Source organism: Brassica rapa, chromosome A03, assembly GCF_000309985.2.
Source record: "Brassica rapa cultivar Chiifu-401-42 chromosome A03, CAAS_Brap_v3.01, whole genome shotgun sequence".
Classification (NCBI taxonomy): Eukaryota; Viridiplantae; Streptophyta; class Magnoliopsida; order Brassicales; family Brassicaceae; genus Brassica; species Brassica rapa.
In genome coordinates this window covers 18826081-18849058 of record NC_024797.2, presented here as the reverse complement: position 1 = coordinate 18849058, position 22978 = coordinate 18826081, and the positions used below count along the sequence as shown (strand labels likewise).

General features: G+C 36.0%; 4 protein-coding genes and 1 non-coding gene across 7 annotated transcripts in view; 1 reads left to right on the top strand and 4 right to left on the bottom strand.

Annotated features, from left to right (window-relative positions):
• Window positions 1-1449: 1449 nt before the first annotated feature.
• LOC103860191 (probable cyclic nucleotide-gated ion channel 20, chloroplastic) lies at window positions 1450-4743 on the bottom strand. Its single transcript, XM_018657653.2, has 6 exons — window positions 2941-4743; window positions 2702-2847; window positions 2538-2615; window positions 2307-2436; window positions 1979-2222; window positions 1450-1850 (listed from the first exon to the last, which is right to left on the bottom strand). Exons 1-6 carry the CDS (start codon window positions 3187-3189, stop codon window positions 1699-1701), a joined length of 999 nt encoding a protein of 332 aa, XP_018513169.1. The 5' UTR covers window positions 3190-4743; the 3' UTR covers window positions 1450-1698.
• A 182-nt stretch (window positions 4744-4925) lies between these two features.
• The window catches only part of LOC108871170 (retrovirus-related Pol polyprotein from transposon TNT 1-94), a 23849-nt gene continuing 5796 nt past the window's right edge, over window positions 4926-22978 (top strand). The window contains exon 1 of the mRNA XM_033288531.1: window positions 4926-9265. Within this exon, the coding sequence (XP_033144422.1) occupies window positions 5147-9214 (4068 nt within the window). The 5' untranslated portion in view covers window positions 4926-5146 and the 3' untranslated portion in view covers window positions 9215-9265. The remainder of the gene's footprint in view (window positions 9266-22978) is intronic.
• On the bottom strand, window positions 13185-13322 carry MIR9567 (microRNA MIR9567). Its single transcript, NR_128627.1, has one exon. It is a non-coding gene; the product is annotated as a microRNA MIR9567 (primary transcript).
• The window catches only part of LOC103859722 (probable metal-nicotianamine transporter YSL5), a 26275-nt gene continuing 17318 nt past the window's right edge, over window positions 14022-22978 (bottom strand). The window contains exon 7 of the mRNA XM_033288533.1: window positions 14022-14265. Within this exon, the coding sequence (XP_033144424.1) occupies window positions 14189-14265 (77 nt within the window). The 3' untranslated portion in view covers window positions 14022-14188. The remainder of the gene's footprint in view (window positions 14266-22978) is intronic.
• LOC103859720 (probable cyclic nucleotide-gated ion channel 20, chloroplastic) lies at window positions 16100-20543 on the bottom strand. Of its 3 annotated transcripts, XR_004456700.1 has the most exons (12): window positions 19995-20541; window positions 19713-19880; window positions 19539-19637; window positions 19324-19461; window positions 18969-19217; window positions 18573-18815; window positions 18328-18473; window positions 18163-18240; window positions 17912-18059; window positions 17595-17841; window positions 17122-17471; window positions 16100-16126 (listed from the first exon to the last, which is right to left on the bottom strand). XR_004456700.1 is itself a non-coding variant. In XM_033288535.1 (11 exons), the coding sequence occupies exons 1-11, from the start codon at window positions 20385-20387 to the stop codon at window positions 17432-17434; spliced, it is 1992 nt and encodes a 663-aa protein (XP_033144426.1). In that variant the 5' UTR covers window positions 20388-20543; the 3' UTR covers window positions 16967-17431. The 3 variants fall into 3 exon arrangements, 2 of the variants coding, with proteins under 2 accessions (XP_033144426.1, XP_033144425.1); XM_033288535.1 differs by lacking the exon at window positions 16100-16126 and having other exon boundaries at window positions 16967-17514; window positions 19995-20543; XM_033288534.1 differs by lacking the exon at window positions 16100-16126 and having other exon boundaries at window positions 16976-17471.

Here is a 22978-nt window from a genome sequence, read left to right as displayed (position 1 = left end):
ATCGTAACATTGAATCGTAAGTTATACATTGTTAGATAAGATAATTACAAAGAAATTAAAATCATTGTTGGAGAAAATAGATTTTGTCTAACTTCATGAGGGTGATTTAGTGGTATGCTGTATGCAGATTTTTGGAGAGATTCAGGTTTATAGCAAGCAATCTCACAACACTAAATATGTGTGATCAAGCGGATATATAATTATATTTTGAGCCTCATTTTGAAAATTTGGAGAAAGAGTAAGTTTTATCTTTCGTTAGAAATTAGCATGGATTCTTTCATATACCCAAGATACCCAAATTATTATTATTATTTTTTAAATTGTCGCCCACTTATGTGCAGTTATTTCCAAGTTTGCTTCAATATAATAATCAGTTACCCGTTTAATAAATTAACTAAATTCTTTTTTTCTCTTTCAATAATTAAATAATTTGTTATATAACAAATAATAAAAAGGACTTGTGAGCCACCCAAATCTTTTTTTTTTGAACACAACTTTCTTCAATTAACTTTAACTTGCTTGATCACAAATGATAGAGGGAATTACACATCTTTTTAAATTTAAAAGATAAACTACAACAGCGTAACATAAAATAGATAGGTCTTCAAAAAAAGAAGATACAGCGAACTCAAAACGATGTTTGAATGCGTCAATGTAGCTTTCACAATATGGTCGGACAGCAGAGAACTAGTCACCTTAAATTGTGACGTTAACACTCAATCCGCACCTCGGAGTATCGTCGAAATAAAGTCCGCTGCATCTTCAGGCCCAAACGGACCGCTACGCAAGATAGCAAAACGGTTATAGATATAGGTGGACACTTCCATTTAACGTTTGAAAGAGAAACAATCTTTAGAAAGGAGATAGTGGATAAAATGGTTTTCTTCTTCAAAGAGAAAGAGATGAATGTTGATGAAGATGATCCTGATAAACTCTTCGCAGAAGAGAGATAAGATGTATGTAGAACAGCTTCGGTAAAGATTTCAGTGACCACCATCAAAATTCTTAAGGCAAATAATCATTAGGCTGGACAAATAATAGTTAAACACCACTGGACTCACCAAACCCAATCTCAATATATGAAGGCCCAGCCCAAGAGAAATAGAAACATGACCTTGTCTGCAAGTACGGCGGAGGAAGCACGGTGGAGGAAGGAAAGCTTCGGCGAGAGGACAGGGGAAGCAGGCGGCAGAGATGGTGACGTATCTGGCTGGTAAGGCGCAGTTCCGTTTGGATGACAGGCGTCGACCCCACAGAACGGGTTGGATATTCGTCGCGAAATAGATAGACGTAGCAGGAAAGCGACATTGATGAAGAACGGCGACTGTAACAGTCGGTGGCCAGTGAGCCACCCAAATTTTAATAACATTATTTCTGCTAATTCCCTATCGTTCAAGCTCCACCTATAGCCTAACGTAATCTTTGAAGGAGGAGAAAATTAAAGGTAACTACTGTTGAGATGTTATTCAATCTAAACTTAGATGAAAATGATCTTATTGAAGCAAAAAAATACATCGTACAATATAGTTGTATAGCAACCACCAATCTTATATCATCATTAATTTCCATCGAAAATAAAATTACAATCTAATTGACTGAGCAGTACGATCTCCCAAGCCATCTCCTTCTATATATCCAAGCCACTTGAATCTGCATAGCCTCCAATATGGAGATTCGTACCTCATGGCTCCTTGTACTCTATGACTCCTTAGAAATCTCGAGATTCGGGAACAAGCTCATGACGTCGTCAAGATCTGCTACACTGAGTGAAAACGCCTCCACGTTTGTCACGCACTTAACGTCTCTGTTGCTAAGCAATCCCTTTGATGGCATCCTTATCCTAGTCCCATCTGAAAATTTCAAAGCATATATATCCAGTTCCCATATGCAGTGTCATCTAAGTGTATACTTTATGTTTTGAGTTTTTAACCCAAAACATTGAGAGTTATGAGCATATAGAGTCAACAAAAGGACGTACCAGGGTTTAGAGAAGAGCGTTCGTACCAAGTGAGAAGTTCTTCACCATAAACGTCTCTCTTTGATAAACGAGTACAAGAACCGTCTTCTCGAGTGCTCTCCATCTGACCTCTCACTATGATTACCATTTTTTTAACTAGATCTCCGCTGTGCAAGACCATGCTACCATTTAAGTAAGTCTTATGTTTCAGCCTCTCACGGATGGCATCTAAGATTGGTTCATCCATCTTCGAAAATATCCTCACCTGCAAAAGCCATTAACATTTTCAATAATGCAAGAGAGAGAAGGAAAGAGAGCCAAAGCTGGAGGAAATGGACATGATGTTTACCTTCTTGAGAAATGCGAAGAGGTGTCGTCTTATATCTCTTTGAAGGTCATCAGACATATTCTCAAAGAGCAATTCTTCGTTAACTCCTCTAGTAGAACTCCAGTTTAATCGCTCAGCATTTTTCACCCTCCTGAAAATATAGAAACAACTATTCTGTTAGCTTTACAGCTTGTGTTGGGACAACGTAGTTCTTCAAAATTCAACTTGGAAAGCGAGACACAGCTCACATACGTTCTTATATCGTCTGGAAACTGTCTATGACTCATCCAGTTATTTACATCACGCCGTCTCAGAGTCATTTCCATATTCCTAATTAAGGTGGACAAAACACAGTCAATGGAGAGATAATCCATCATGTCTTCAGATATCTTCTACAACAATGGGAGTAATTTTACCTGCGGCCGAGAGACTGAAGGAAGTTCTGCATATTACCAATAAGAAGCGCGAAAAGGAAAAGCCCCAGTCCGATGATAGCCATGGTAAATAAGACCTCCCAGACAAAGTCAGTTGGGACTAGGTTTCCAGCAAGCGTGCTGATTTGCTTTTGAGAGTAGTAAACAATTGACAGAGCTCAGAGTTCCACATTATGCCAACCAATGCAAACTAGTTGAACAGTTTTGTAAACTTGAATTACCTGAAACCCCCAGAAAAGAGAGTATATGTATTTTTTGGGCAGATTAGAGTCATGGGTGAGATTGACTGCCTTCCAATAGATTCCATAAGGAAAACCATTCTCTTGAAAACAAGCGGCAGCAGTCACATTCCAATTCAACACAGCCTGTGTAACTGTCGTGTTACGACGCTCACAATCTATTAGTTTTTCTTTTAGGCGTAAACCACAATCTATTAGTTCTTTGCATACACCATGACATTTCGATTCCATATGATCTCCACACGTCTCACGAAGGCATCGATTAACTCTCTACAAGAGACAAAACGAGAAGAATCAATAAACCACTAAAAATAAATATTCACATATTCTGTTGACTGTTGGTTATGACAAGAAAATGATTAAAGCACATAACGAGTATTACTGTATTAGTTTAATTACTTAAAAATGATATTAGTTTAAAGTCAATAATACAAGTTTTGGAACTTTTGTCATACCTGCAGACCAAAAAGATACCAGCAAGATCCAACAATATGACCAGCAAGTATGTAGGTAAAAAGATTAATAAAGAAGCTAGCCCAAGCCGACTCAAATATGAACCCTGTTGTTCTTTTTCTGGCTAGAAGATGAAAAAGCCTATGTAACTTTGGGATGCATTGGACAACAACTGCAGTGCATAAAAGGTTCTTTATAGTGTTTGCCCCATATATGACTAACACGTGCGGTATTATCCATAATATCAGTATCTGTAACCAAAAGAGAAAGGAGAGATCAACGGTAAATGAACATATTCCAATGACATTAAGAAAACTGGCGTAGCTCTAACATTATGATACCTGTGGAAGTGGTATCACTATGACCAAGTCTAGGAGAAAATTTCCTCGGTAGTAACGCTTAGCAATTTCTACTGATCCCTTAACCAATTGGCCAGAACCAACAACCGTAGACTTAGGATCTGTATATGCCAATCGGCACTGCAACAAAATATGAAATAAGAAGCAGTAAGCCAATAGATTCTCTTATAACAAAAATGAAAGCAAAAGGACACACACCTGAAGCAGGGTGTTTACAAAATATAAGAAATCTGTTAAACTTCTAAGAGCTACCAATACGCGAGCCATCTTTTCATCGATCCTAATGCATTTTCCACTCTGCAGTATGAAAGATGATGGTGCTCAAGTGCAAGAATATAAAACATGAGAAGCAAAAGAGAGATATCTCATACCTCACTGACTTGTATGGGGAAGAAGAAGAGGGGATCTACGAAAATAGACAACAAGCATGAAAAGGCAAAGAATATAGTCCATCCCCCAACTTCCTTAGAGTCGGGCTCCATGATTTTGGGTAAGTATTTATCAACAGATGTAACAAATCGCCTAGCCCAGCCTTTAGCATCATCATCCCGAGCATTATGGACCTAGCAAGATAAAAGACAAGAGTCGATATTTATTACTCTATATGCAATATGGAGAGAACGAAACCTGCGTAAACATGGGGAGAATCCAAGGACCCCTGACCAACTAATTCAAATGGTGGACAAGATTGTTCGTAACAGGCTCTCCTCCATCCGTGACAAGGCTCACTCAGGAGGTTTAACCAAATGGTTTGCCACTAGATAACTATTCAAGGCTCAGTTTTTGATTAGATTTTATTAAAAACTTCAGCTCCAATGTAACACAAAATGTAAAACAGTTTTTTTTGCTTGAATTAATTTAACATTCTTTCAAAAAAAAAAACAAATTTGATTGTAAAGTAAATAAATCAAAACAATATACCATGGAATCAGAAACTCTGGGAGTGTTAAACTATATAATCTAATCTCTCCTTGATACATTTACATAAGTTAGTTATTTATGTTATTACACAAAGAGTTGTAACTCTTCAAGTTGTGTCCTTTAGTATAAAGAGTTGTGTCTCTTATACTTGTATTGATTCGATCTCTATATAAAGATCAATCATCTGTTGTAAACATATCACCGAATCTCAATAATACAAAAGTATTTTTCAGTAAAGTTTATAAGCCTGAAACGTCTATCTTATTCTTTCTCTCGAACTCGTGTGTAACACACTGTGATCATTGTGTAACACAAGCGGTTGGTAAAAGATTAACATGGTATCAGAGCTTTACGTTTGAGAGGACAAAGAAAAAAGCACTAGTAAGAGAAACACTTGGCGTGGAGAAAAGGAGGCTAGAGGATTTTGTCATACGATTTCGGAATCATTCGAAACGATGAAGAATCAAGTAATCCCCATATTTGATGGAGAGAAGTACGACTTCTGGAGCATCAAGATGACAACCATTCTCAAGACCAGGAAGTTATGGTCTGTGGTTGAAGAAGGCGTAGCAGCCCCACCAGCACAAGTGGATGAAACCCCTGAAACAGCAAGGGCAAGATCGCTTAGAGAAGAAGCGATGATGAACGATACATTGGCTTTGCAAATCTTGCAAACTGCTGTATCGGATCATATATTCTCACGGATTGCAGCAGCATCAACATCCAAAGAGGCGTGGGATGCATTGAAGGAGGAGTATGAAGGCTCTCCTCAAGTTCGTTTGATTAAACTTCAAACATTGCGAAGGGAGTATGAGAATCTGAAGATGTATGAGAATGAAGACATTAAGGTCTTCACAGATAAGATAGTTGAATTGGCAAATCAATTAACTTATCATGGTGAACAGAAGTCAGATGTTCAACTCATACAAAAGATACTCATCTCTCTCCCAGCCAAGTTCGATAGCATAGTCAGTGTGTTGGAGCAAACAAGCGATTTGACTTCAACAAAGATGACAGAGTTGATCGGGATTTTGAAGGCTCATGAAGCAAGGCTGGCTGCAAGAGAAGAAAGCACCAGTGAAGGAGCATTCGATGCTCGTGTTAAACACAAAAATTCTGGTGTTGCACAAGACAACTCAAAGCGCCAAGGAGGCAAGAAGTGGTGCGGTTTCTGCAAGAGAAACAACCACAATGAGAGCGAGTGTTGGAGGAAACAGAAGAAGGAAGATCCAAAGAAGGATCACAGAAGTAACAAGGAGTGTTACAATTGTGGCAAGTTAGGCCACTTTGCAAATCAGTGCTACTCAAAGAAGAAAGAGAAGGCACATGTGAGTTTTGAAGAAAACTCAAATGAAGATCACATGTTGTTTAGTGCGAGCGAAGCAGCAACAACAGTGATGGAAGATGTCTGGTTAGTAGACAGTGGAGCAACTAATCATATGACAAAGGAGGAGAGTTACTTCTCAAAGCTTGATAGGAGTATCAAGGTTCCAATAAAGATTGGAAATGGAAGCACAGTCATGACAGCCGGTAAAGGAGACATTACCGTCATGACCAAAGGTGGCAAGAAGACCATCAGAAATGTATTCTTGGTTCCGGGTTTGGCGAAAAATTTGTTGAGTGTTCCACAAATTGTTTCAAGCGGATACCGGGTGAGTTTCCAAGAAAAGAGATGCATCATAGATGATGCAAAAGGAAGGAGGATAATGGATATCCCAATGACTCACAAAAGCTATCGAATCAGGATGAGTTCGGCTCAGGTAGAAGAGGCCTTGAGCGCTAGTGAGCAAGGAAAGATGGAGACATGGCACAAGAGACTTGGTCATGTAGGCGACAAAAGGTTGCAACAAATGCAAGACAAAGACTTGGTAAAGGGATTACCAAAGTTTAAAGTCAAGAAGGAAGCATGTGAGGCGTGTAGACTTGGAAAGCAATCACGCAAAAGCTTCCCAAAGGAATCTCAAACTAAGACAAGAGAGAAGCTTGAGATTGTACATACGGATGTATGTGGGCCGATGCAGCACCAGTCTGTTGATGGAAGCCGATACTTTTTGCTATTCTTGGATGATCATACTCACATGTGTTGGGTATACTTCATGAAGCAAAAGTCAGAGACATTCTCACTGTTCAAGAAGTTCAAAGCAATGGTGGAGAAGCAGTCGGATTGTACCATCAAGACACTGAGATCAGATGGAGGTGGTGAGTTCACTTCACGAGAATTCAACCGGTTCTGTGAAGAAGAAGGAATCAATAAGCAAGTCACCTTGCCTTATTCACCACAACAAAATGGTGCAGCGGAGCGCATGAATAGGACCTTGGTGGAGATGGCTAGATCGATGTTGGCAGAGCAAGACTTACCGCTCAAGTTATGGGCAGAAGCGGTATACACTGCCTCATATCTTCAAAACCGTCTGCCATCAAAGGCAATAGAAGAAGATGTCACTCCTATAGAGAAGTGGTGTGGACACAAGCCAGATGTGTCACACATGAGAATGTTTGGTAGCATATGCTACATACATATCCCAGATCAAAAGAGGAGGAAGCTAGACGTTAAGGCAAAACGTGGAGTCTTTGTTGGATATAGCAACCAATCCAAAGGCTATAGAGTTCTCATTTTGGAGAATGAGAAGATTGAAGTATCAAGAGATGTAGAGTTTGAAGAAGGAAAGAAGTGGGATTGGAAAAGGCAAGAAGAAGTGAGGAAGACATTGGAGTTGTCTATGGAAGACTCTCACTCGCCTGAAGAACAAACCGAAGGTGCATCCAGTCCTGAGGAACAAACCGAAGGTGCATCCAGTCCTGAGGAACAATTTGGAGGTACTTTCAGTCCTGTTCTCTTTCAAAATGATGATCATGATACTAGTAGTGGAGATGAAGAAACTTCTGAGGCACCAAGGAAGTTCAAGTCCATGGTTGATATCATGGAAAGGGCACCGAGAGTAGAGCTTGATGAAGCGGCTCAAGCTATAGAAGCTTGTCTTCATGCAAATGAAGAACCATACACTTATGATGAAGCGTGTGGTACCAAGGAATGGAGAGAAGCAATGAATGAGGAAATAGCCATGATTGAGAAGAACAAGACGTGGGAACTAGTGGACAAAACAAAGAAGAAGAATGTGATAAGTGTGAAGTGGATCTACAAGATCAAGACCGATGCAAACGGCAATCACATCAAGCACAAGGCGCGGCTAGTTGCAAGAGGGTTCTCTCAAGAGTATGGTGTTGACTACTTTGAGACGTTTGCTCCTGTCTCAAGACATGATACAATACGAGCCATACTTGCCTATGCGGCTCAGATGAAGTGGCAATTGTATCAGATGGATGTGAAGTCAGCCTTTCTCAATGGCGACCTCAAGGAAGAAGTGTATGTCACACAACCGCCTGGGTATGTGACACACGGGAAGGAACACAAGGTGTTAAGGCTACACAAAGCTTTATATGGTTTAAAGCAAGCCCCAAGGGCATGGTATGGAAGGATAGATTCATACTTTCTTCAAAACGGTTTTGAGAGGAGTATGAATGATGCGGCTTTATACATCATGAAGCAAGGAGGAGATGTGTTGATCGTGAGTCTATATGTGGATGATATAATCATCACTGGAAGCAACATTCAGAGCATCAACACATTCAAGGAGAACATGAAGAAAGAATTCGAGATGGTGGATCTTGGATTGTTGAACTACTTTCTTGGAATGGAAGTAATTCAAGACAACGGAGGCATATTTCTTTCACAAGAAAAATATGCAAACAAACTTGTAGACAAGTTTGGGATGCGAGACAGCAAGAGTGTAAGCAACCCACTTACACCACAAGGAAAAGGAGTTGAGGATGACAAGGAGTATGGAGATCCGACTAAGTATAGAAGCATCATTGGAGGGCTTTTGTACTTGTGTGCATCAAGACCTGATGTGATGTATGCAAGCGCCTATCTCTCAAGATACATGTCATCACCTCGCATGAAGCACTACCAAGAAGCCAAGAGGGTGTTAAGATATGTCAAAGGAACATCAAACTTTGGAGTGTACTTCACAAGCGTGAAAGAACCAAGACTTCTAGGCTACACGGACAGCGATTGGGGTGGTTCTAAGGAAGACAAGAAAAGCACTTCAGGTTATGTGTTTACTCTTGGATCAGCCATGTTTTGTTGGCAGTCAAGCAAGCAACAAACAGTGGCGCAATCAACGGCTGAGGCAGAGTACATAGCCGTGTGTGCAGCAGCAAATCAAGCAGTGTGGTTACAAAGACTATTTGAAGACTTTGGTCAGAAGTTTGAAGGAGGCATTCCGATCTTATGTGACAACAAATCAGCAATAGCAATTGGGAAGAATCCGGTGCAACACAGAAGGACGAAGCACATAGAGATCAAGTACCATTTCGTGAGGGAAGCTGAGCAAAAGGGAATCATTGAACTGAAGTATTGCAAAGGGGATGATCAACTCGCAGACATTCTCACAAAGGCATTGGGTGGTTCAAGATTTGAAGATCTAAGGAAGCAGCTTGGAGTCAAGTCGAGATATGATTAAGGAGGAGTGTTAAACTATATAATCTAATCTCTCCTTGATACATTTACATAAGTTAGTTATTTATGTTATTACACAAAGAGTTGTAACTCTTCAAGTTGTGTCCTTTAGTATAAAGAGTTGTGTCTCTTATACTTGTATTGATTCGATCTCTATATAAAGATCAATCATCTGTTGTAAACATATCACCGAATCTCAATAATACAAAAGTATTTTTCAGTAAAGTTTATAAGCCTGAAACGTCTATCTTATTCTTTCTCTCGAACTCGTGTGTAACACACTGTGATCATTGTGTAACACAAGCGGTTGGTAAAAGATTAACAGGGAGTGGGGATTTGAGCAGCTTCGCGATTGTAGTCAGAAGGGCAAGTGGTACCGTAAGGATGTGCATGTTTTGAGACCAACTCAAGATTGCGAGTAGAGGAAATAGGGTCACCCATTTGCACTAGCTGAGGCTGTCTCTGGGTCCCAAGAGGATCTGTGTAGCCTAAAACAACAGTCGATGAGTTTTCGAATACGTCAATGGTGGAAGAAGTGTTTGAGAGGGAAACGCTACGTGATCTGGAAGTGAAAGGCCTAGTACGAGATGATGATGATGTGCATGAAACTGGAAGCATGGGAACATCATCGTACCCGTTGGAAGAAGCCATTTCGAGACAAAAACTCCAAAAAAACAAAGAGCCAACAAGAAAAAAAAAAGAAGAAGCTAGGGCATAAGTGAAGCAGAGACTATAGAGAGTTATGGAAAATTGAGAAGGAAGAAGATGATGATTTGAGTAACCAAGTCAGGGTGTTTTATAGAGGAGGAGTCGAGCAAGTGTATTATTATTTATTATTATTAGTCGATCGATAAACTAAAGAAAAGTGCGTGGAAACGAAAGGTAAGACATTTTTATGAAACTTCACTTCGATTTTTTTTTGGAAACTTCACGTCGAGACATTCTGCGAAGACTGACTTTTCATTTATAACTGTTTATAGTTCGATGGCTAAAAAATGAGATCGAAGACGTGTTTGCCAATCTCTTTTGTAGAGAAGTCTATCGATTGCTGTATTCAGCTGCTAATTTCAGCTATATCATTGGTTGAGATGTATTAATCTTTCTTTGGAATGTTTAATCCACATGTTTGTTTTTGTATCAATACGCTATATCTGGATAAAAAATTGAGATTTCATTCGAACATTATTGCATCAACATCTAGATGTTATATTTGAATTCAAACACTACAAGAAAACAACTTCAACCCCAACTACAACTAGCAGCGATGACTTCTTTCATCAGAAAGGTTGTGACGAGATATCAAGAACTTTCCGTGAACATATAACTCTTATCTAAATATTCTCTGAACTTTTCGATTATTTAGTTTCCTCAGTTTTTTTCTCGAAATGTCTTGTTGGTATTTTGTCGAATGATTTGTATTTCCGATAACCAAGTTTTATCAGAAGGTTCTTGACAGTTTTTGTGTGTAGTTTTTGGGTACAACAATGTAAGATTATATAGTATATCGATAAGTCCTCGGAACAGTGGACGAAAAACTATTGCAATTCTCTCGCCAGAACTCTTCTCGCTAGTTTGTCCAAAAGTTAAATCAATGTATTCGTATTTCTCGGAGCATGAAATTATCTTTCCTGCCTGTAAATTTTAATCTCTTGAATCTCCCGGTAAAATTATCATCATCAATTGGTTTCATGAAGAGAAACCGATAATATCTCACATCGGTACGTTCCCATAAATTTATTCTATAGTCACCTTATCTCCTCTCACTAAACTTTCAACCATTCTCTCCTCTATAAGCTAAAAAGTCCTTCTCTCTTTATAAGTCGCCATACTTTATATTTGATTATTATTGAGCTAATTTATGTCTTAAAGCTGTTTATGTATTGGTTTATATATGTTTTGTTTCCTCAACTATTGTACTGTTGTAGTCATATACATATATGAGCCATATATAATGGTTACGTAGTCTCATTTATATTAACTTGTCTTTAGTCAAATATTGTGTTCTTTAGTCAAATATTGGGTTCTTTGGTTTATGAGAAAATTATCATTTAAATCACCAATTTTTAGTTCAAAAGGGCATGTATCTCTTTTTATGGATCATTTAAAGTCTCAACTTATATTGACTAGCCATTTAAATCTAATGTATTAGAAGTTAACCATTGTTTCTAATTTCTGTTAAACCCTTCTAAAACTCGTTTTAAAATATTAAAAAATGTTCTTCCACGGATTTAAACCGTGACCAGAGGTACAAAAACAACAAAGCCAAACCACTAGAATACTTACAGTTTTATTAACTAGTAGATAATAATATACTTAATGTTCAAAAAAAAAAAAAAACGTGGAAGGCTCATGGCAAGTGAACTGAATACTATTCTTAGTGACCTGAAGACAACGGTTTAGGAGGATTATGAAATCGATGAAAAAATTGCAGTGTCGTGTTAAGCTTTTTGCCTGCTGGAGATGATCAGTATGGCTGCTCCTGTTATTATCTCTAATGAAGTTTCCATGGGGAGATTCAAATTTGAGGATCAAGTTTGAGATACAAATGATTCATCCATGTTTTAGAGTCAATGGGCTATGTTAATAAATTTATGTACCATTTACGTGAGTTTAGTTGAATCATTAGTTGGTTTGTAAACTATTAAAAGTTTCACTGGTACTTGCGAGGAAAGAAGTAAACAATGACCACTTTTTTATTTGAATAACGGTTTTAACGCTGTTGGCCTGATTCCACTGCAGCAACTTGTTAGTTTTATATTGTAATTCTATGAATCTATCATTATGCTCGGTCCCAACAACTACACAAACTTGAAGACATAAAGAGATCTAGTCAGACTTTGCACAGACATCTTAAAAACAATGAATCACGTGCATGGTATATTGGTATAATCTGGAAGACTATTGGATATTGTTTACCTCCTCTGTGTACTTCAACATCTTTTCAATTAGTCTGTCTGAATTTTTATTTGTAAAGGTTGAGAGTGTTTCCCAGCGGGACAATCTAAGGAGCTTTTGTCCAGAAATCTGAGGACTTTCGAAAAAAAATGCCTCAAAAAAGCTATTAAATCATACTGTGAACTACGGGTATTAACTTATGGAACAAACGAGACTGTTGTATTCTAAATTAGAATTTCTAATGAAACAAGCAAGCAGTAGGATTCTCATCTGATTTTTTTTTATGTATGAAAACCTCAAAAGAAGTTTACAACAATTCTCTGGAAGATTTCTGATTCACTTGCAGTATTTGTGAACTGTGAACAAGTATTCTCTATCGCATGCCGATCAGTGAGGCTCAATGATTCGAGACAGAGAGTAGACTGAATCCAATTAAGTTAAGCATTGTATACAACATGAAGCAAATTAATTTGTGGGAATTCATTTTTCTTCTGATCGATTTTCAAAAGTTATCGATTAAGATCGTGGACAATAAACACAAAACCAGAATACATATATTCTTCTCCATGACCGAGAATTCCAGGTCCACCATACGAAACCAACAGTAAAAGTAAATCATGGACGAGGAGCCACTATCCTTATTGTTTTTCTTTTTTCTTCATTTTCTAATTTGTTTAATTAACCCGAGGGTAAAATTGTAATACTGTAAATATAAATGCTATTAGGACATTGTTCATGGCCAAAGGAGTAGAGAGAGAGACGAGACGAGACTCCTTTTTATTTGACCCAATTTGGCAAATTTTTCTAAATAAAAAGGAGAGAGAAGATCTGTGAGATACACTGTATTGCGAGTGTTATTGAGCAATTGATAGTTTGTTCATGTTGTTGCTGGAGATGGAGAAGGAAGTGGCTATGAAAGAGAACGCCTCATCTTGGATACAAAGTCAAATCTCTCTCAGAGGAGAACAGAGAGTTAGACACAGAGGCGTTGTTCATGAAGAACGAAGCTGTTTGGCTTGCTAGTTAAGGCATCAAGGAACTCAGAGCGCTGTATAAAATAAGATCTCAGCCGCGTAAGACCAAGTTACGCATCTAAGCAACACATATAGTTTGCAGGGTGGAACAAACTAGCATTATATGTTCTACCGTCTTGTTACATATAATGCCAGTTTTATCCACCCTGCAAACTATATGTGTTGTTTAGATGCGTAACTAATATCATGACCTTCCCACCCCACAGATGCTTGTGGAAGAGATAATTACATCTCTCTCTTCAACAAAGGTAATGACTCAATAGTTATATCGAAGGTTTGAGAACACGGGTTCATCTGTGAAGTGGACGATCACTGTGAGAATTGTCAGACGCTACATATTGATGTAGCTCCTTGAGAACAGTTTATGTGTGATAATCAAGGATAATGCAGCGTGTTCTCTGGGTCGTCGTCTCTAGTACCAAAATAATGTCATTAACTTGAACAGTATCATCTGAATAATATATAACTTGTATGATCCATGTGACAACACAAATCAGTTAAAAGAAGTAAAGAAACCTGAGAGATGTGGCCACCAAGGCTGCAATTGATACCAGAGCATTGCGTACATATGAATATCCCAAGGTTTCACACTTGCCACGCATCTTGGTGCCCTGTCCAATATAAATATAGATCATCCAACAGACACAAAAACCTCTTATGATTCTGTTGAATGAAGATGAACAAGAAAGAGAGGAGAAGGAACCAATAGAAAAATCAAACAAGTTTGTAAGAGAGAGAGAGATTAGACGGTTCCTCGTACCCTTTTGTAAGAGTACCTCGGGTTACTTAGTTACCTCTTCTCTCTTTTGAGCTTAACGGGTCACTACAAAACTCAACTTTTACCTTCTTAATCCTCGCAAGTTTATGTCTTTCTCAATTGCCTAGAAACAGAACCATCTACAATCTACTTTATAAACAACATAAACAGTCCAGTTACGAATTTAAACAAGCTCCTCTGTATCTAATTCTCTATACATACAACCTCTCACCTTCAAAAATCACTCATAAAAAAAGGAAGTATCATTACACTTTGTGCCATGTCTTCAAGACTAAGATCTGTGCAAAAACTTATCAACCTTCGAGTTCGTCGCAGCATCCAGAAACTTCATACAAACAGGAGGACTAACTCCAGCTATAACTCCAGAACACGCAGGGAGACACGACACATCCCATGCTGTTCCTATCACTTGGCTTATGAACATTGATCTTGGTGATGATAACGTGAGGTAGCCTGTTTTGAAGTCTTGCGTGAGATCTGAAGCTGTGGAGACTATGTTCATCATGACGCCACACGCCGCTAGACCTGCCAGCATCCCGCCGTGCTCTGACCCCGCCCAGGCTCCTATCGTGAATATGGCTAGCTTTCCGTAAGTCGAAGCTAAAGACCAGTCCGTGAGTCCAGCTCCGTAGGCGTTGCAGAAGGCTAGGACCGGCGCGCAGATGTAGATGACTAGGATGTAGTACCATCTCAGCTGGTGGAACATGTGAGGGAGTATGGCTGTGGATGTTGCAGCTATGATGATGTATCCTCCCACGGCGAACCAAGTGGGGATTTGGTCTTTGAGGAAGATGTAAGCTCAAGAATTTGGAGCTTGATAGGTTGCTGCAATGGTGGAGTTTTTGGTTCGTATACATGTGTTACACATGGAGAGTAATGTGTGACACATGCTTCGAAGAATAAAAAGGAAACGTCAGATGCGATGATGTGTGAAATTTCCATATGCTTGGTTGACGAAATAAGCATTAAAGAAATGTTATTAGATCACAAATTAGAATATTTGGTGATGCTAAAATATAAGAAATATTATATTAGATAATAGGAAAATATTATTTAATATATATGATGGCTTTATCTAAGATTAGGGTTACAGCTTTCACGTTGTAATTCTCAAAGAGAAACACAAAAGGTTTTGGGGTTTCATAGCTGAGTGAATTGACAAACTTGATCAACAGGTGTTGAGTCAAGCAAGTTGGGTGTGTTAGAAATCGATCCGTGTCGAGTTGTGTAATTCGGATCAAACAAGTCTGTAAGAGATTGTGTAAACGATTTCTAATAAAAGATATACGAGTTTTTGGAATTACTTTGTGCCTTGTATTTTCGCTATATCTCGATTTTACAGAAGAAGCGTGTGCGACGCTGGTCATCGTATGATTGCTTTGGGCTATATGGAGAAGCAGTTGGGTCTTCTTCGATGGTTAGTGATGCTCTTGAAGAAGTGCCTCGAAGCTGTACAAATAGTCCAGAAAGTGTCCTGCTTAATACTTTGCAGAAGTTGTATAAACCATCTCCTAGGATTATAGCAACAGCTATGAACACCTGAAAGTAACAACATCGTCATATAGAGTATTACACATCGATAGTTGGAAAAGATCATAAGTAACATATAAGATAGATGGTACAGTTCACTTATCACTAATGGATTTTAGGTTGGAGATCAATCTAGTTTAACATGGTATCAGAGTTAGATCCAAACGTTAGAGAGAGTTTTAGTTTACCTTGTAAGCTTGGAGACCATGCATGCTGCTGGATTCGACATCTGCAGGAAACCAATCTCCCTTTTTTGTTTCAATGAGAGGCCACATTATCCCCCAAGAGAGGATTCCTCCCAGAAGAACAGAGAAGTTAATATACACAATATATTCAAACTAAATGTAACGAGTATTTCTGCAAAGAAGTTGATCTCTAGTTCCTTGGGTTGTACTCTTTAGTCTTTTTTGTCAAACATTGAATCGTAAGGCATATGTTGGATAAGGATAATCAGTTAAATAAACGATTTTTGTCTCTTTGAATAATTAACTAATTTATTACATAACAAATAATAAAAAGGATCTGTGAGCCACCCAAGTTTTAATAACATCATTTCTGCTAAGTCCCTATCTTTCAAGCTGCACCTGCACCTATAGACTCACGTAATCGTTGAAGGAAGATAATTTGAAAGGTAACTACGGTTCAGATGTTATTCAATCTATAGTTAGGTGAAAATGATCTTATTAAACCTTAATTCATGTGTGATTTTTTTAAAAATGAATCCTTCCTAGAAAGTCCAAATTCATCTATTCTTTAATAACATTTATGCCTTATTAAATCACTCTATTTGATACAATAATAACTACCTACTCCTACAAACAAGATTCAGTTAACAAACATATATTTGCATCATTAATGATTCACATACGATGCATATCTATGTTTAAAAATATGCCTATATCGAACCTAACATTTTTTCTAAATAAGTCATTTTACCCGGTTTGGTTTATACACATTGATAAACAAATCACAATTGGAATAACCAGTTATGACCATCATTTCTGATATATGATTAGATTGCTTCAATGTTTTTAAATCCGACCAGACACTAAACCAGATGAACTTCTGAGTCATCAGATCATCGGATCGACCGCCGGTGATCGGCAGAATAATATATAAATTAATTATATTATATAATAATATATTAGCTATGAAAGTAAATATATAGAAACTAAGGTTAAGTATTTTATAATATTTATATAAAACATAAAATAAAAGTTTGGATATGTAAATATTTTATGTTTAATTTTTTTAAAGAAAATATTTAACTTTAATTTCTATATTTTTATTTTTATTTTGCATACAAGATATCAAAAATAGTTTAGATTATTTAAAAAAAAAATAACAATTTAAGATTTATGACATCTAACAAGAAAATATTAAGACTTAAAAAATTATGACATCTAACAATTTAATTTGCTTTCATATAAATTTTAAATAAAAAGTATGTAAAGTAATATTGTTGCATAATAAAGTTTCCAAAATAATTTTTGTTACAAAAATACAAAATTTATAGTAATAATATATAAGCCACGTAAATATAGCTATCATAGAATTACATAATATATAACACTAAATTACATTAAGTTATTGGTAAATTTTGTTATATAAACTAAAATATTTTAGTATAGAAATAAGAAACCCGCACGGTTGTGCGGGTCGAGATCTAGTGATCTTATTAAAGCGATAACTACATCGTAAAATATAGTTGTATGACAACCCACCAAGCTTATATCATCAATATCCATCGAAAAATAAAGATTACAATCTGATTGACTGAGCAGTACGATCTCCGAAGCCATCTCCTTCTATATATCCAAGCCACTTGAATCTGCCTAGCCGCTTGTAGCCTCCAATGTGGAGATTCGTACCTTATGGCTCCTTAGGAATCTCGAGATTGGGGAACAAGCTCGTGATGTCTTCAAGATCTGCTACACTGAGTGAAAACGCCTCCACGTTTGTCACACACCAAACATCTCTGCTGCTAAGCAGTCCCTTTGATGGCATCCTTATTATAGTCCCATCTGAAAATTTCAAAGCATATCCAGTTCCCATATGCAGTGTCATCTAAGTGAATACTTTATGTTTTGAGTTTTTAACCGAAAAAATTGAGAGTTATGAGCACATAGAGTCAACAAAGGATGCACCTGGGTTTACAGAAGAGCGTTCTTGGCACCAAGTGAGAAGTTCTTCACCACAAACGTCTCCCTCTGATAAAAGAGTACGATAACCGTCTTCTCCAATGCTCTCCATCTTACCTCTCAATATGAATACCATTTTCTTAACTACACCTCCGCGGTGCAAGACCTTGTTATTCTTTAAGTAAGTCCTCTGTTTCAGCCTCGCACGCATGGCATCTAAGATAGATTCATCAATCTCCGAAAATATCCTCACCTGCAAAGCCATTAACATTTTCACTAATCGAAGAGAGCCAACGCTGAAGGAAATGGACTCTGATGTATACCTTCTTGAGAAATGCGAAGAGGTGACGTCTTATATCTCTCTGAAGGTCATCAGGCATATTCTCAAAGAGCAATTCTTCGTTAACTCCTCTAGTAGCATTCCAGTTGAGCCTCTCAACCTCTCGCACTCTCCTGAACATATAGAAACAACTATTCAGTTAGCTTTACAGCTAGTGATCAAAACATAAACCCGTAACTTATATCTCCTGATATCATCTTTATTAACTTGAAAAGTGAGACATAGTTCACATACTTTCTTATGTCTTTTGGAAACCGTCTATGGCTCATCCATTGCTCCACATCACGCCGTCTTACAGTCATTTCTGTATCCCTAAGGTGGACAAAACGCCAGTAAACGAAGAGATCATCCACCATGTCTTGAGATCTCATCTTTTGTACAACGATGAAAGTTATTTACCTTCGGCCGAGAGACTGAAGGAAGTTTTGCATATTACCGATAAGAAGCGCGAAAAGGAAAAGCCCCAGTCCGATGATACACATAGTAAATAAGACCTCCCCAAAAAAGTAACTTGGGACTTGGTTTCCAGCAAGCGTGCTGATTTGCTTTTGAGAGTAGTAAACAATTGACAATAACTCAAGAGTTCCACATCATGCCAAACAATCAATGCAAACTAATTGAGCAGTTGTGTAAACTTGAATTACCTGAAATCCCCAGAAAAGAGAGTAACTGTATCTTCTGTACCAACGAGTACGATTACTAGTGAGATTGACTGCCTTCAAATAGATTCCATAATCAAAACCATCCTCTTGAAAACAAGCATTGGCACTAACATTAATTTTCCATGCATGTAAAACTTCCGTTCTGTTTTCACGACCACAATCTATTAGTTGTTTGCATTCAAAACTAGAATTTCCGCAAGCATCTCGAAGGCACTGATTAACTCTCTGCAAGAAACAAAAAAAGAGAGAAGCATGCAACAATAAGAATCAATAAAACCCCTAGAAATATACATAATAAAGAATATTAATTTGTTTAATTCATTTAAAAAGGATATTAGTTCAAAGTGAATGATACACGTTTTGGAACTTTTCTCACACCTGCAGACCCAAAAGATACCAGCAAGAGCCAATAACATGACCAGCAAGCATGAAGGTGAGAAGATTTATAAAAAACTTGGCCAATGCCGAATCAAATCTGAACCCTCTTGGTGTTTGTCCGGCTAGAAGAGGAAAAAGCCTACGTAATTTTGGAATGTATTGGACAAGAATTGCAGCACGTAAATAGTTCTTTGTATTGTTTGCCCCAGATGTGCCTAACAGTTGTGGTATTATCCATAATAGCAATATCTGTAACCAAATGAGAAAATACAAAGGAGAGATCAACGGTAAACGAACATATTCCAGTTACAATTTTATATTAAAAAAAAAACTGGTGTAGCTCTAACATTGATACCTGTGGAATCGGCAACACTATGAAAAAGTCTGTCAAAAATTTTCCTCGTAAGTAATGGCTAGCAATTTTTTTTGGATCATCAACCAACTGGCCAGCACCAGCAACCGTAGACTCAAGATCTACATATGCCAATCGGAACTGCAACAATATATGAAATAAGGAGCAGTAAGCCAACAGATTCTCTTATAACAAAATGACAGCAAAAGGTAACACACCTGAAGCACGATGTTCAAAGCGTATAAGCCATCCGTTATAGTTCTCACAATTACAAATACATTAGTCGTCCACCAGTCGATCTTAATGCATCTCTCCTCCTGCAGTATGAAAAATGGTGGTGCTCAAAGCGCAAGAATACAAAACATAAGAAGCAAAAGAGAGACATTTCATACCTTATATATTTCTATGGGGTAGAAAAAGAGGGGATCTACGAAAATAGAACACAAGCATGATAAGACAAAGAATGTAGTCCAGAGCTGAACGTAATTAGACTCAGGATATATGATTCCAGAAAAGTATTTAGCCCAGCCTTTAGCATCATCATCAAGAGCGTTATGGAGCTAGCCAGATTAAAAAAAAAGACTCGGTATTTCAACAAAAAGTACTTGAGTCTCAAGCTAACTTTTACTTGAGTCTCCAGCTGGTTGTAATGTAAGAATATCAGAACAAGATACCGTGAAATCAGAAGTGGCAAAAACTCTGGGAGTGCGGCTTTGAGCAGCTTTGCGGCTGTAGGCATGATTCCTCTCATTGGGCTGAGAGGAGGAGGCACCAACGGAATCATAAGAAGCACCAGTAGAAGGAGGAGGAAGAGCAAAGCGAGGCTCAGGACTACGAGTAGAGGAAAGAGGGTAACTCATTTGCACTAATGGAGGCCGTCTCTGGGTTCCAAGAGGATCTGTGTAGCCTAAAACAACTGTCGAGCTGTTGAATACGTCAATGGTGGAAGAATTGTTTGCAAGGGAAGTGCTACGTGACCTGGAAGTGAAAGGCATAGTACGAGATGATGATGATGTGTCTGAAGCTGGAAGCATGGGAACATCATCGTTCTCCATGGGAGAAGCCATATCGAGACAAAACCTTGGGCTACAGAAAGGTTTAAAGAGGAAAACAAAGAGACCAGCAAGAAAAAACAAGAAGCTAGGGCAGAAGTGAAGCAGAGAGTCTAAAGAGTTATGGAAAGTTGAGAAGGAAGGAGATGATGACTTAGTCACTATGCCAGCCAGGGTCTTTTATAGTGGAAGAGTCAAGCAAGTGGATTATATATCTTATTATATAAAGCTTGGTTCTTCAAAGTTGCTAATTAACATGATCGCGACATGTGTCAATTAATTTATTAAGATTGTGACATGTGTCAAAAATATGTTACAATTCTCTTTTATCAGGAGTTAAAAAGATTTAGAAAAATAAATTTATTATAACATTTTTTGGAGACTAGAAAAGAAAAATTATTACAAAAAATATTTTATTGTTACTTTTAGGAGTTTAGAAAAGGAAATTAACTATTACATAGTCTTTTACAATTATATTTTATGGTTCTTTTATAATCTTTTAAAAATATTTGATAGTAAATCTAATTTTCAAAAATTCTAGAAACAAAGAATAACTGTAAAAAGCTTTTTGAAAGTATTTGCTTTCTTTTAAAAATATTTTTCATCTTTAAAGATACTAAAGAAAGATATTATAAGATAAAATATTTTTTTTTTAAACAAATCTTTAAAAAAAATGAATTATAAAATCCTACATGTACATAAAATTATTTAATAAAAATCAAATAGAAAAACGAACAATAAAATAAGTGATATTTCTTTTTTAAAACCTAAGAAAATAAAATTTTAAAGGACCCTTATTATTTTCATATAAATAGCTAAGTATCATTTTTAACAGATAAATGTATGCTGCAAAAATATAAACCAAACTAAATATTATTTTCACATATGTATTTAGGTTTAAGCTTCTTCATATTATTTTTACAAAAAATAGTATTTACAAGAAAAATAATATCTGAATATTTTCTTTTAATTTCTGTAAACAACTCATCATCCTTATTACATCTTATGATTCTAACACAATTTTTTTTAATTATGATCTTTTTGTCGTACATAAGTAGTATGTGTGAATATGAGGAATATATATATATGTTTGTATGTATAAGACACAATATATAATTGACTAAACATAATTTCTTATTGAAAATATAATAGTTGTATAAAAATCTTAAACAAAACGATTTATAGTTGGAAATCGTTTTAATAGATAATTTTGTGTTAAAAAATTATAAACCAAAAATAACTTAAAATATTTTACCCGATATGATTGTGACATTTGTAAAACAAATTGTGTATGTATTAATAAAAATTTATCATTATGTAAAAATAACTTTTTTTCCCTAAAATCCTAAATTAAAAAAAATTGAAAAATAACTTTTTCCTCTTTTAATCTTAACCAAATAAGATTGTTTCCTTTTAAATTCTGACCAAATAGAATTGTAAAAGTAATTTTTACTTTTAAAATTTAATGATAAATATGATACTGAAAATATTTAATTAAAAATTTTAGTAATATTGAGAAAACGAATTTTGAAAATAGCAACTTTTTAAAATAGTTAATATTTGCTGGAAATAATTATTTGATAGTATTTTTATTTTCTAACTCCTAGAAAAAAATAATTATAAAAGATTATGTATTGTTAATTTTCTTTTCTAACACCCTAAAACTGTAAAAAAAATATTTGATCGTTCTTTAACTTAAAAAAGAAAATCCTAAACAAAAGAGATTTGTATCATATTTTTTAATTCCTAACCAAAAAAAAACTGTAAGAAGTTATTTGATAGTATATTTTAAAAGAAAATTTGATGAAGAACATGATACTAAAAATTATTTAATCAAAAATGAAGTGTAAAAATAGTATTGATATGAGCTGTAAAAATCATACTTTTAAAATTATTTAATAGTAACTAGAAATAATTATTTGATAGCAATAAGATTTTTCTGAAATTCTAAACAGAAGATAATTGTAAAAGTTTATTTGATAATACTTTTCCTTTTCTAAAATCGTAAACAAAAATATAAAAAGTTTTTGATAGTTTTTCTTTTTTAATTGTAAATAAAAACAAGATTTGTAAAATACAATTTTTTCCTTTTTTAAAAAAATCCCAACAAAAGTCAACATACATATTTAATAGTATTTTAGAAAAAAAATTTGATGACAAGTATGATGTTAAAGCTATTAAATTAACAAAAACAAAAACTTAGAATGTTATCGTGATTGGTATTTATGTGTTTGGTTATACGACAATCAAACACATGTTTGATATATATATTCTCATGTTTGCTCATAAAAATTGATTATTATTACTGTCACCGTACATATGTTTAGTCAAAAACAAATCAAGCTTCATCGTTGTCTTATTATATTTTTTTATTTTACTATGCAGTAGTTTATAATTTATTTTAATTAAAATATTATTATGAAAATATATCATTAATAAATAATGAATCCAGAAAATTATTTAACATCAGATAAGTTTAATAAAATATTAAATTAGTATATAAGAAAGTGTATAATGTTGTTATTTCTTCTTGGCCTTATTTAACTTCCAAATTCCTTTTTATTTCATTATAATTATTATTTCGGGTTGGATCCTGTTTAAATTTT

What these genes read in the sequence shown, in the direction of transcription:
- LOC103860191 (XM_018657653.2), bottom strand. Translation starts at nt 3,189, where the DNA reads ATGGAATCGAAATGTCATGGTGTATGCAAAGAACTAATAGATTGTGGT. An exon ending in TCTTCGCATTTCTCAAGAAG is followed by an intron (nt 2,223 to 2,306) that starts GTAAACATCATG and finishes TGGCTTTTGCAG; the next exon opens with GTGAGGATATTTTCGAAGAT. An exon ending in ACGCTCTTCTCTAAACCCTG is followed by an intron (nt 1,851 to 1,978) that starts GTACGTCCTTTT and finishes TGAAATTTTCAG; the next exon opens with ATGGGACTAGGATAAGGATG.
- LOC103859720 (XM_033288534.1), bottom strand. Translation starts at nt 20,387, where the DNA reads ATGGCTTCTCCCATGGAGAACGATGATGTTCCCATGCTTCCAGCTTCA. An exon ending in CTTTGAACATCGTGCTTCAG is followed by an intron (nt 19,462 to 19,538) that starts GTGTGTTACCTT and finishes ATATTGTTGCAG; the next exon opens with TTCCGATTGGCATATGTAGA. An exon ending in CTCTTTTCTGGGGATTTCAG is followed by an intron (nt 18,474 to 18,572) that starts GTAATTCAAGTT and finishes TACTCTCAAAAG; the next exon opens with CAAATCAGCACGCTTGCTGG.